At 49.4% G+C, this 13,595-nt stretch overlaps 1 protein-coding gene across 1 annotated transcript in view; it reads left to right on the top strand.

Annotated features, from left to right (window-relative positions):
* The window catches only part of RNF43 (ring finger protein 43), a 58,471-nt gene extending 48,137 nt beyond the window's left edge, over nt 1–10,334 (top strand). The window contains exons 5-9 of the mRNA XM_010585931.1: nt 488–589; nt 1,255–1,410; nt 2,012–2,114; nt 2,581–4,110; nt 10,291–10,334. Coding sequence (XP_010584233.1) covers nt 488–589; nt 1,255–1,410; nt 2,012–2,114; nt 2,581–4,110; nt 10,291–10,334 — 1,935 coding nt within the window. The remainder of the gene's footprint in view (nt 1–487; nt 590–1,254; nt 1,411–2,011; nt 2,115–2,580; nt 4,111–10,290) is intronic.
* Nucleotides 10,335–13,595: the final 3,261 nt, after the last annotated feature.

A 13,595-nucleotide genomic window follows, 5' to 3' on the forward strand; every position in this document is an offset into this window, starting at 1 on the left:
TCCCAAGCTGCCGTGCCATGGAATAGGACCTTCCCAAAGATGCTGAGCTTTCCTCCCCAGGGATGGAGATCACAGCTCTCTTTGCAGGAGCTGCCTGTCTGCAGCATTCAGATGACGTGCTGCAAATAAAGGCTCAAAAGCGCTTTCAGCTTATTTAGTTTCTTTTGCTTAAACGTCATAAGTGAGGCGAGAGGATTCCCTGTCTCTTCAGGTGAGAGCAAGCCTTGATTTTGTCATCTTGTGCTACCTTAGACCATGGCCTCTAGGGAGCTGAGGTGCTGCAAGACAGAGAAATTCCATTCCTGCTGGGATGTGCAGAAAAGACTGAATCCTTTTTCTTTTACCTGTAAAGAGAAAGGAGGTAGAGCTTGGCCAAGATCATGCATTCAAAAGCTGATGGTCAGGAAGAGGTCAGGATTCCCCTGCCTAGCCTCTAATTCCCACCCCTGCCACGCGAGAGTAATTTCTTTCCTGTTTCATCCAACAGCCAGACTATGACGTGTGGATTCTTCTCACAGTGGTCAGCACTGTGGTCGTCATCATTTTGATTTTTGTTGTCCGCACAAAGTGCCAGCTGAACAGGACTCAGGTAGGAATCTCACGGAGCAGATGTGTCTGAGCAAACAGAAACACATGAAGGGCAGGACCAGACACAGTTTGGGAAGGGAAGTGTGTCTCTCTATGAACTGAAGATGTGGCCCCATGAGGCAGGAGCAGCCCAGGGACAAGTGGAGTGATCTTGAGATGGGCTGGCAGTGTCCCTCGTGTGGTGGCCTTGCTCTCCTCATGCCACGCCACCAGCACTGCAGCCTGCAGTCCCAGCACCTTTTGGAGCTTGTCCCAGCACCCAAAGCTGCAGAGCTGGGCCACAAGCTCTTGATTTCAACAGTATTGTCTTTATTGGTAGAGAGTAGAAGATTTAGTATTTTTAATAGAAGCTAACAAATTAAATAATCATCTTTCCAGAGTCAGATGTATTTCCAGATTTGAGAATACACCATTTGTCCTATAGAAAGAGAAGCCTTTGGGGTTCAAAAATCCAGCACTGCTGAGTGATTTTGAATGTCCACTGCCAGATGTCTCCTGCTGGCGACAAAGCCGACTCTGGCTAAGTCAGGTTAGACAGAAAGTCACCTCTGCAAATACGTACCGCCCCCAAATTCCTGATAATCCCATTCTGAAAATGGAAGGGCGGTGAGAAGTATGGCAATGTAAGGCTGAGCCTCTCCTTAAAGCTTCCTTTCTCCCTGGCAGGACTCCTTGCAGCAGCAGACCATGCAGGCCATTGGGCAGCTGGCCACGCGCAAGTACCAGGCAAGGTGCCGTCAGACGTCGCGATGGGACTCGGCCAGCAGCTGCAGCTCGGCCCCGGTCTGTGCAATTTGCCTGGAGGAGTTCAGCGAGGGCCAGGTAGGCTGCGGGCATGGCTGCTGGTTAGCCACGGCTCTGAGCTTCCTGGCCACAGTCAGATTAGAGCTGCAGTGGGAGCTGAGCGGTCTGGCAGGGGTGGGAGGCCCTTCGGATGTTTCCTTCAGCAACTCCTGAGGGCTGGGAAAGGACCAGCATTGATGGAGGTCTGCCTGCCCCTTGGCCAAAAAAGCCCTGCCCCTGCTGAAGTCACTTGCTGCAGATTCAGATTCCCTGAAGATGGGTCTCCAGCTGTTGCAGTAGGGTAAAAATACCCATAATACGTCCATGTTGAAATAACGGGTCAAAAGTGGGGTTTGCTTCTCCAAAGCACTCAGCCTGAAACCCTCCTGTTTGCGAGGGCTAGCACCTCTCTGGACCTTCACACCCCAGAGCTGGATGCAGCGAGCAAAATCAGAGCTGCCAGGCTGCTGCGCAGCCTCCTCCATGCAAAGCTGGGCTGCAGATAGCTCGCCGTTAGACATCTTTTCATCCTACAAGGCTCGCTTCCATCAAGAAGGACCCATCCAGGTCTTGGGAATGGTTCTTCTGGCTCATGCTCCTCCTTGCTCATGCTCCTCCTCTTCTCTCCACCTCTCTCTAGGAACTGCGGATCATCTCATGCTCCCATGAGTTTCACCGGGAGTGTGTTGACCCTTGGCTGCAGCAGCACCACACATGTCCGCTTTGCATGTTCAATATTCTTGGTAGGGCTCAGACACAGCATTTCCTAGCCAGGGGTGGGCTTGGGTGCAGGGGTTGTACCCAGGAGATCCATGTACCCTTGGGCAATGCATACATTGCTGCATCAGCAGGAGCGTGCGTCTCCGTGCACGTGGGTGTACAGGGCACTGTGTGCATGGAGAGGGGTCCCTGTGTGTGTGAGCCCCCGCAGTGTACAGCGAGGTGCTGGGCTTGGGCAGTGACCTGCAGCAAGAGGAGGGGTTTCCAGTCCTGGGAGCTATGGGGAAGGGAGGTGGGATCTGAGGGTCAGGGCAGCAGGGAGGGTGCTGAGTGTGCAGGACCATCAAGACGGTTTGGTGGTGGCAGTGAGTTGCAGGGCATGGATGGGACGTGGGACTGTAGTGGCAGTGCAGGGGAGGCTCGCCAGTGGTGGGACTACTGCAGCTGGGCTGTGGGACGTATGCTGGATGCTCCCTTCTCTCTCCATAGCCAGAGACTCGGTGGACCAGGCCACAGCCGCTGGCTCCAGGCTGGCCCCTCAGGACATGGAGCCTGGACGGCGACTCCACCTTTTCCGCCAGCACCCAGGACATGCCCTTTACCACCTCCCACACGCGTATCCTCAGAGGAACCTCAGGAGCTTTCCCCCGGAGCCAGCCCATGGCAACCCCTTCTTCCACTCTCCGGAGCTCTCCCAGCTGGATTTTGGCACCATCCACTACATGCCTTACAGGCCAGCCACCTCCCTGCTTGCCTGCGGCCACCCGCCTCCCCTGGCCCCGGGCGTGCTGGGCCAGCAGCACCCCAACCCCTCGGCGTGCGGGCAGATGCTGCCACCCCACAGGACTTGTTCTCTCCAGCCCCAGCCCCCCTGCGTGGGGCTCAAGGCAGCCCTGGTGCACAAGCAGCACCGTGTACCCGCCCTGCGCCGGGGGGTCAGCCATGGCCACCAGCACAACAGCAGTGGCTCTGGGGAGAGCTATCTCACGGACCACAGCGGGTATCTGGCAGACGGGCCAGGCAGTGACTCCAGCTCGGGGCCCTGCCACGGTTCCTCCAGTGACTCCATGTTGAACTGCACGGACGTCAGTCTGCAGGGCATCCATGGCAGCTGCTCCACGTTCCGCAGCTCCCTCAGCAGCGACTACGACCCCTTCGTGTACTGCAGCTCGGAGGGACCCACCACAGACAACGGCCAGGAGCAGCCACAGCCGCCGAGGGAGATGCGGCCCAGGTCCGTGGACCTGATGGTGCCTGGAGGTGCTGCTCCGGCCAAGGCCCAGGTGCTCAGCCACGTCCACTACCACCACCACCAGCACCATCACTACAGAAGAGACATGGAGTGTCCACCTGGGCGTGCTGGGCAGGGGCCTGGGCAGCGCAAATCCCGGTACTCTGGGGCCAAAGTCGGCTTCCACGGTTCTCGGACACAAAAGAGGATCGAGAAAAACCATCACTGTCAGCAGCCTCTGGAAAGCAGCGCTGTGCTGCAGGAGGCAGCTCCGGCAGGACAGCCAGCCTGTACCCAGCAAGGCTGGGAGTCCCCTCATGCCCCCTCCGCTTCTCCAAACAGGTTGGACTTCAGTGTAGATGCCAACAGACAATCGGGAGCAGCTGGCACATCCCCTGTCCCGCTGCCCCCGAGACACAGCTTACAGAGCCGTCATCACCGAAGGAAAAGAAAGTGTCCCCTGGAGCCCAACCCTGCTCTCCTGCCCGAGGACTCAGCCTTGCCCAAAGCCTGCGATGCTCACATTCCTCACGGCCATCCCGCTGGCTACCGCTGCTCGCCCGAAGTCCAGCCTCTGATCCCAAGCGCTCCCCTGCCCTGCGGCTCGGGCTCTCGGCCGCTCTGGAAGTGTTTAGTGCTGCAGTCCGACACAGAGCTGAAAAAGCAGGAGGAGAGGTTGTCAGGACGGGAGGGAAACTGCACGGTTCCTGCTGATTTCTCAGGGACGGGCAACCCCAGACACAGTCTGAGTCTTCACCTTCACTGCCCGTCTCAGCAGGGTAGTCGGGGTAAGTCTGGGGTTTGCCTCTTCTTGCAGCAAGCAGGTGAATAAGGGTGGTTTGCTGAAGGTACTCTGGCCACCAGTAGACCTGGTGTCTTCACAGTGGGCTTTCCTAGAGGACCACTGACAACAGATGTGTTTCAGAGCTCACCTGTCTGGAGATGATGGCCTGAATGATTAGCAAGTCTGTTAATGAGTGCACCAAACCCTGCAGTCTCATCCTAAAATTGTACAAATGAGAAATAAGGTGGCTATTTTTAACTAAACATCTCTAGCAGCTGGAATATCTCCCAGAGGAAGGGGCAGTGTGTCCTTACATCAGGCTGGATGTCTTACTCGCAGAGTTGTTATCATTAAGGCTTATTGGGCTCTAGTTGTTTTAGCCAACCCCAGCTAACCGGAATCAACAAGGAAGTGTGCGTGGCCGGTGGTAGTAGGAGAACAGACTAAATGAGTTTATGGATTTGCACATCTCTTATTTCTCACCTGCCTCTGTTGTGTGGGAGTTGCTTTTTAGTGTCTTGGAAATCAGACATAATTAAAGTTTGGCCCTTTGCCTAACTGCTGTACATCTCTCGCTGAGAGAGGGAAAATGCATTTGAGACAAGGCTGTTTGAAAGAACCTAACTGAGTTTAGCTCCCAGGTCTGGCTCTCTCAGGCTTCTCCGAATACAGCAGCCTGCGAGTCAGCATGGGCAGGTGCTGGCTCCGAGCAGAGCCTGGCTCCCTTCCTCACCCTGGCACTGACTCACTGAAGGTCCTTGGGCAAATCATTTTGATTTAGGTACCAAATACAGATCTAGCTGCCTAATTTCTGTTAAAATGCTGGCTTTAAACTCGTGACTCACCATGCCCATTGTGCCACAGAGATAATAACTTCCTCCACATGCTCGTCTATCCAGCCCTACACCACACCCAGGCTGCTGGTGGTGGAGCGCGGCCGAGGAGGCAGCAGGGAAGGGGGAGAGGCTGGATGGGGCATGGTGCTCTGAGCTCCCAGGAACAGATTTTTTTTTTCCCAGGTGCAGAAGTGCCTGACACTGCAGATAGGTGGTATGGAAGGTTCTTCAAAGGGCCCGGGGGGATGCTGCTGTTTCGCGAGATAAGGAGGCAGCAGTGCAGAGCTGTCTCTGGTTTGCAGGTAGCTCTGAGTGCTGATGTCCCCTGAGGTGGAGGTGGTGGGAAGTGATATTGCCAGGACACAGTCCTCCCAGGGTCACAGCAGGGGACCTCCACATGGAGCAAGCCCTCCTGGCATGAGGGCAGGCTGCTCATGAGTTGCTTTGAGCTCCCATTTCAAAATGAAACTGGGAGCACTCGCCAAGCCACCAGAGCAGGAGTCTCTGCACCTAATGTGGGGCACTGGGTGCTGCAGTGTCCAGGGCATTGCAAGGGTCCGTTCTGTGATGCCTCTGTCTCTTTGTAGATGGTCTCAGCTGCCCAGATCTGTGCCTACCTCCTGATGGCAGGATGGGGGAAGGCTCTCTGACACTCATCCAGAGCCAGTGTGCTTTGCCAAGCTCACAGTCTTCATTCCCTCTTACATCTGTTTACCAGTAGCTGGAAGGACCAATGTGTCCGAAAGCAGTGTGACTCTATGTCTATTTGACTACAGTAGCTTCTGTGGATGCTTTCAGGACCAGCCAGAGTGTCAGAATCTCATTGTAAGATTGAGAAAATACATAGAAAGGGAAGATTTAACTTTGTTAGGAACCGACGACAGTTGAAGAGAGTGGGAGCTCATGCAGAAAAGCCATCAAGCTGAAAACATGTTGGTTGACACAACACAACCTTTGAGTTATAATCACGTTGATTCTTTATCTTAGAAAGGGACTGGACATAAATCAATAGAGAACAAGTAAAAAGAGCACAGAATAATCTCTATAGACAGTCCCATGTAAGCAGGACACAAAAAAATAGACAAGGAGACCAAGAAGAAATGCATATATGCCTCTAGATAAATGTTGTAAGGCTGAAAATATAAGTGATATAAGTGGATGAATTAGAAAGCCCAGCTTTAAATTAAAGTTTTGACATAAACTTTTCAGAAACCCAGTTTAAAAAAAAACACAAGCAGTGGGATCCTGTAATTCCCAGGTGAAATTACAGAGAGGAGAAAAGTATGTCTCTTCTGGTGGCATGGGAGGGACACTATACATTAAGGAGAGCGTAAAGTCCAATGACAAGTAACACAAAAATCCCCAATTGCGCCTAAGTAGGAGGAGTATGGTATTAGGGTTATAATACACTGCATTAGCACAGGCTGCAAAAGAGGAGCCTACATATACATGAGAATCTTCTTCAAATAATACTAAAAGAAACAGTCAAAAGAATAAGATGCTTTTGGGCGCAGGGATCATTTAAAGCCCCAGAAAAGGGCTGGCCAAGCAGCAGAGCAGAGAGGGCAATTTGAAGCAAGAAGCCGATCTTCCAAAGTGAAGGTGTGGCTAGACAAAGAAATCAGAAAAGAGTTGGATGCAAAGCTAAGTGCAGAGCCACGGTGAAGCAGGCCAGGAAAGATTTCTGTGAACAACTTGTGAAAAAGAGAGAGACTATTAATGCAAATGTTTTCAACTCCATCGGAAGGAAGAAGGCTGCCAGAGGCTCTGCAGGTCCAGGGAGTAACAGAGGTCTAAGAGGGATGTTCAAGGGCTGTAACCACATAGCAGAAGAGCAAACTGAATTTACTGCATTAGTGATCAGTGTGGAAGTGCTTGAGGAGGTTCTCACCTTGGCACATCTTTGTTCATGGCATGGGGTAGATGATCCCTCATAAATTACCAGTTTGAGCATTTCTGAAATGCATCAATAAAGTGGATAGTAACAAATTGCCAGGGCAACAGATCACTCGCCTGGGCATTGTGTAGGGGCTCAAGCACAAAACTGCTAAATCACGAATGTGGACTGCAATCTGTCACCCATGCCCAGAGCCAGAAGGAAGAGCTGAGGGCAATATCACCTTGAAATAGCTGAAGCAAGAGAATGATGAGCCTGACTTTCCTGCCAAGCAAATTGTTAAAAATTCAAATACAGGGTCTGACTTGTAGGCACATGGCTAAATGTGAAAACCAGGGAAGGAGGCAACACAACTTTTGTAGAGAGATAACGCCTTGCAGATCTTTTAGGGGAATGAAGCTCTCAAAGGACAAAAGGGAAAGTGCTCTCATAGGTAAATAACTCGCCAAAAAAAATAGGAGACAAAGTGCAGATCAGTCTTAATGGAGGAAAGTTACTCGGAGAAGGAGGAAAGTCAAATTCTGCAACTGTCTGCACCTTTCAGCAAGTTCATAAATATCCTGGACAAGGAGAGGAGATAGCAAAGTTTATAAAAGACAAAATTCTTCAGGACTGTCAGCTTTAAAACTGGTTACAAAGCATTACAGAAGGATCTCCTGTTGCTGTGTTATCAGGAATAGAGTGGTGGATGAAATCTCATGTAAGTAGCACAAAATGCCACACACGAGCAGAACCGCTTCAAAGTAAAAATCAAATTATTACTAGGAGCTAGCTGGGAACAAATGTGGGACAAGCAGAGTGCGCCATGATGCAGCTGCCTAAGTCTGTGATGCTTTCTCAGCTAGCATCCACCACTGATCACCACTTCCCCAAAAAAAGATATAGCAGACTTGGGAGAAGTGCAGAAAGGTATTGGTACAATCACAACAATGAGGTTTTTCTGAGAAAACAGAAAGAATATAGAGACTTTCATGTGGGAAAAAGGTGATTAGCAGAGGATATGAAAGAGAGGATATGAAATCAGGAGAGCAGGGGAGAAGGCAGATAAGAGAGACTCACTGGTGCTTATAACAAAATAAGTGGTGGCATCAAATGGGAACCAGAAGCTTTAAAACACCCAATAAGGTAACACATGGTGTGTAATGAAACTGGTGCTCATTGCCCAGAGGAAGTAGGTGCCAGAAGTAAAATGGGTTTGAGAGCCTAGATCAAGAGCTATCAAATGCAGATATGCAAATACACTCTCTGGCTCAGGAAGTCCCTAAACCAGGGTTTCCAGAAGCTGACAGTGCTCCTGTGGGATGCAGCACCCTCCAGGTGTGTGCTTACCTTGCCCAGCTGCAAGGTGAGGCTGAATCTTGGTCCACTGCCCCTGGAGAAACTCCACTTGTGCAGGCAGTGCCATGCATTGGCATCGCAAGGAATAACACTGCCCACAGCTATTGCCAGCATGCTGCAGATGATCCCAAAGGTACTTGCATGATCTTGGAGTTTATGCCGCTTCCTTGAGCACCTCCACCAGCTTTTCTTGGTGGGGTTTGCATAAAGATACATCCCTCTCTTGCTTGGGAGACTATACCTGGGAGTTGTTTCACCGAAGAACCAATCCTCAAGCAATGCAGAATGGATCCTCTTAAGAGAAGTCAGACAACTAGCAGTGAATTACAGCTAGATGGCTTCCTAAACCACCCCAGCACGCATGTATCTTGTCCCAGAACAGCCAGATTACTCCCAGCACAGGCTGATGAAATCTCTTGATTTCTCTCTCTGGGAAGTCTCACCTCCTGCAGCATGCTGTCAGCATCCTCCCCCTCTCCTCCATCTCCTGCTCATCCTTTTAGCCATTCCCTTTCATGTCATGTCTTTGATCTTTGCTAGAGAGGGGGAGAGGGATTAGGGGGCAGAAAAAGACCACTGTTAAAACCTAACACCCAAAGAACAAGATTTCTGTTGTATCGCCAAGGTATCGCCTTCAGGTCATTGCCCGGTGTGGGTCTCAATGGCCAGTTCAGCAACTGAGGCTCTACCACCTCTCCCAATTCAAGACCTTTTTTTAACCTTCCTTTCTGTTTTTATAATAGGGGACACTCACACAGGCATGGTTTTCAGAAAATATTTTAATAATGCTATTTGAGACTCAGGGCATCTGACTAATCACAGAGTGATCAAAGCTGTACAGTCCCTTTTGCATTGCACATAAGCTGGTGTACATGAGAAGCAGTTGGCAATGGCTTATTCAATGTACCGGTGACACAAATCACAAATGCCAGCTACGTTCAAATGCTGTCTTCTGGTACTTTGGCCATGCCTGCACATATATCTATAACACTGTGTCTGTACATTAATTTTCCCATGTTGATTAGCTACATTTTCTAAGCAGAATCTCATTTGCTTGTTTTCTTCCCATATATTTAATTTTCAGAGGTCCTGTTCCTACAGCTGGTGATTTATTACAAACAAGAATTTGCTGTGACTGTTTTGAAAAGTTGTTTGAATTGCTCTCTATGAGTATCTATATCGGCATTTGTTTCCTGTTGATCTCAGGAACATTCAGGAAAAGGGAAATGTGAAAAATAATGCATGTATGCCTTTACTGGGCTATGCTGACCCTGCGTGAGAGCTCTGGGCAGACTTGAGAGACATCTGGGAAAGGGACTGTGGTGTGTGCGTCAACACTTAGTCACTTAGAAAGCGACTATCTGAAGCAATACCTCAGGGTGCACCATTTCTAGGCAGCCCTTATGTTCAATGTTTCAAAGTAAACTACTCAGCATGAGCCTGTCAATAATTCACCAGGCGGAAGGAGTTGGTGAAGAGCATGAGCCGCAGTCTTTGCTGGCTGGGCATGAAGGATTGGCATTTATGGCCAGCCACCACTTATTGGGTTTGGCTTGTTTGGGACTCGGAAGCAATTTGTGCAACTTCTTGAACACCATGAAACGCACCATGAAATGTCCCTTTCTTGCATGCACACATCACTTGCAGTCTGCTTTTGTTGTCTGGAGTTTCTGTTGTTGTTGTCACCTGTCCCTAGAAGATGCTGCCTTGGCACTGTGTGAGTATGAATCGGTGTTATTTTCTGTTGCTAATAATTTTTAAAATGGCTGTAGAGATTTTCCTTAAAGAGCAAGCATCAAAAAGCCTCAAAAGCAAACATCTAGTAGGAATATGAATGCTGGGGTGCACCATGCCCTTAGCCTGTACCTTCTGAAATATTTGAAGGGTAGCTTGACATCTTATCTTTACATTTTATTGTGCTTTAACTTATAGGAATAAACTGACTGGGGAGGTGGCCAGAAAAGTCCCTCCAAAATACTGGGAGAAACTTGGTGGCTTTCCCTGCAGCATCTGTTCTGTTTATTGCAGGGTCAAGGCCCCAGCAGCTGCAGAGTCTGGGATTGTTCAGCTAGTTGCAGCTGACACTTTTCTTTTTCCTTTTCTTTGAATGCAGGATCTGAAGAGGAGGTCCAGGATGTCCATGAACACTCAGTTTAATAAAACACTGGCCTGTTTGCTTACTAGAGAGCTGGAGTGGACAAAGATGTTCAGCACACCAGCTGTAGAGGAGCTCACATCTTGCTCTTTGCACAGGCAATGCGTAATAACCAGCCCTGACCTGCATGGCCCACGCCAAGATGCAGACTGCAAATAAGCAATGTGACACTTGTGGTCTCCTCGCATGGTCCCAGGTTGCAATGGTCACACAAATACAGAGCCGTGTTCTCCAGGTCCCATTCTCCTTTGAAGGCACAGGCAGCCCGTCTTCATCCTGTGGCATCTATCTGCGTGGGCTGGCTTGCTCAGAGAGCGGCCTTGGGATTCACCAGCTGGAGAGCTCGCGGAGTGAGTGCAAGCTGCTATTTTGGCATGTTCATGCCACAGAAGGTTTTGCTAAAGACTTCAAAAATAAACAAGCCTTCGAGACCAAAAGCTGCAGAAATTACTTTCTGTGGCCTGGTAGCTCCTGACTTCATTTCCTCACTTAGGTCAAAAGCCAGATTTCTTCATTCAACTTTTCCACTCTTATTTCAGACACAGGAACAAGCTATTCTCCATCTCACCACTCATAGGTCTGCCCTGCAAGTTGCTTCTTCTGACTTCATTGGAAACCAACAGCTCTCACCACTTTTGATCACTTTGTTGTCCCTCAGCTGACGCCACCTCGGCCATTTGCTGCAATCTGCTAGCAGCAGGAGAGGTGAAGACACAGGGACAATGGCAGGGAAGGAGCTGGGTCAGACTCTATTGCAAAGAATCCACCCTCTCATCTGGCAATGTGAACAAGTCTCTCACTCATCCTCTAACTCCTCCACCTACCCTCAGAACAAGTGTGATGGCCAGCCCTGTTAAGAGCAACTCATTTGTTAGGCATATTTCAAACCTGAGGTGCCCCAGTTACAGGAGTCATGGAAAATCCTTGAGTTCACGTGGCTCCTGCTTCTCTCCTTCCTCCCTTGTTGCCCCAAGACACAGCAAAAATTCCCAGCAAAAGCATCCATAATAAATGCAGAGCAGAGCCCCATCCCTCACACAGCCTTACCTTCGTATTCCTGAGTCACAAGAAACGATCCTGCAAAAGAATTTTTCAAAATACCCTTCTGCCTTTTCTAACTTTTTGATGATGGAGAGAGAAAACTTGAGAAATTGCTAGGCTCTTGGTTTATTACTTTTCCCCCCTTCCCATTTGTGGGGTTTTTTTTTGAATGTCACTACTTCTTATTTCCTACATCATATAATTTGGGGACATTCAAGTAAATAAAACCTGCCAAATTCAAAACATAACAGAACCCAAACGGTTTTCATACAGCAGGGACTTAGACTGTCGAGTTCATTGCCCTAAATCATCTTTCAGGCCAAAGAATTAGCCAGATTCCCACATGTAGTGCACATTTATACAGCACCAAGTGTTTCCAGAGTTAATGCTAATGAAGCATTGGTGAGGACAGTACACTGGAGCTGAAGGTAACTCCTGACAATTTGAAACCCAGTGTAGGGACAGAATTCCCCCATCTGCTCAGTAAGCTTTCTGTGTCTTCCTTTGAAGCAGCAGCTTCTTCTCCAGTTCAGGAGAGCACACTGGTTATGTAGTCCCAGTTCAGGATAATTCTGCCTCTGCCTTCGTTGGTGAGGAAAGCTTTTTATGGGGTTTGCTGCCCTTAATCTTTGAAAAAGGTATCTTTGTCCCAGCTGCTAATCAGTCACTGACATTCAAGTGATGGTTTGAAAAGTCAGCCAATAGCACTGTTTTAAACAAAACAGTATTCCCTTGTTAGTGTTCGTTTCTTGTCTCCTGTGACCAAGCCTCTGCAGGACCTTTCAGTCTAGAGAAGAGCTGAATATCTTTCATGAAAGAACTCAGCAGAACTATATTTTAACCTTTCCGGGCTCTTCTTGCTTGTCCTACAGAGCAAGCTCACAAGCAAGACACAAGCTCAGATGTTTTCTCCCTTGCAGGGAAGTCAGTCTTAAACTAGAGGAAGAAAACCCAGGAGTGGGTCTAGATTCCCGCTGTTCAACTTCTTGTGCACGTGGTCCATGGCTTGTCTCAACCAGCTCCCTACACCCTTGACTATACTGGAGGGCTCTGATGTCTTTACAGAGGGGAGGGTCATGAAGTCTGGGTGCGTCCACTGGTTTCTTTAGGAGTCAAGAAGGCTGAGAGCCTCCAGGGATGCATTTCACTGCCTCAAAGGAACGAGCATCTAGTTTGCAGTCTAAAAGTCCTCTTCTCTTTCCCTCCTTATCCTTGAAAAAAAAGGAGGGCTCTGAATCTGTGGCAAGCACCAAGCTTCTTGGAGAAAGTGGTCAGCACTAACGCACCCTTTCCACTCCCTACTGCAGTATTACCAGGCTGCGCAGGGCAATGCCTGCTTTAAAGTGGTTTCCCTTCCAGATGTTATGCTGCTGCTCCTTTTCATCTAGAAAATGGCCATCCTACTTGCTGGGCCCCCTCCCTGGGGCTTGCTGAGCTGAATGAGAGCGTGCAGGTCTGCCTCAGTGGGTTCTCATGTGGGAGGAGAGGGAGGAACTCTCCTGGAAGGTAGTTTTTAAGAACCTCTTCAGTAGATGGACTACCATCCTTGGCTGCCTAGAAGGGAAGAAGCAATATCTGAGAAAATGGGGAATGGCTCCTCTCAGTTCTGTACCTCTTGCTTCTGGGCGATGCTTTTGAGTGCTCAGTACCCTTGGGCTCCATCACCCAATTTCTTCAGCATCACCACAATGAAGTGGAGCTCATTTTCCTTCATTGCGTCCAAAGTCCCAGCTGAAGACAGATGGAAGCCGGAGCATCCCAAACTCCCTCTATCCAAAACCGAAACCCCAGCCCTTCCCCAGGGACTGGACCTCCCACCCCACCGAGATGGGTACCGTGGGCCGGGCTGGGTGGACCTCCCCCCTTCCTGCACAGAGCCTCCGCTCTCCCTTTTATGTTCAGATCCTTTTGAAATGTGAATATAGGTTTGGTTTTTTGTTGTTGGTTTTTGTTTTGTCTTTTTGCTGAGTCTGTCCTGGCTCTTGGGGCTTGGGAATAAATTATGACCCAAAAAAAAGGAAGAATACGTTTTATATATATGCAAAACTGTGTATTTATGTCCGATAGAAACAAAGATGTGTGGATATGCTGATGTGCTCAGAAATATATTTATTTACTAATATATTTATCCATGTACCCGGTCTGCTCGCCTGGTTTTGTTCTTTGTACCGAGCCGTCGGGGCTGTGCCTCCGTCCAACGCCACGGCAATAAGTCGCTCGGA

This window comes from Haliaeetus leucocephalus, unplaced genomic scaffold (assembly GCF_000737465.1).
Source record: "Haliaeetus leucocephalus isolate CR32 unplaced genomic scaffold, Haliaeetus_leucocephalus-4.0 Scaffold136, whole genome shotgun sequence".
Lineage (NCBI taxonomy): Eukaryota > Metazoa > Chordata > Aves > Accipitriformes > Accipitridae > Haliaeetus > Haliaeetus leucocephalus.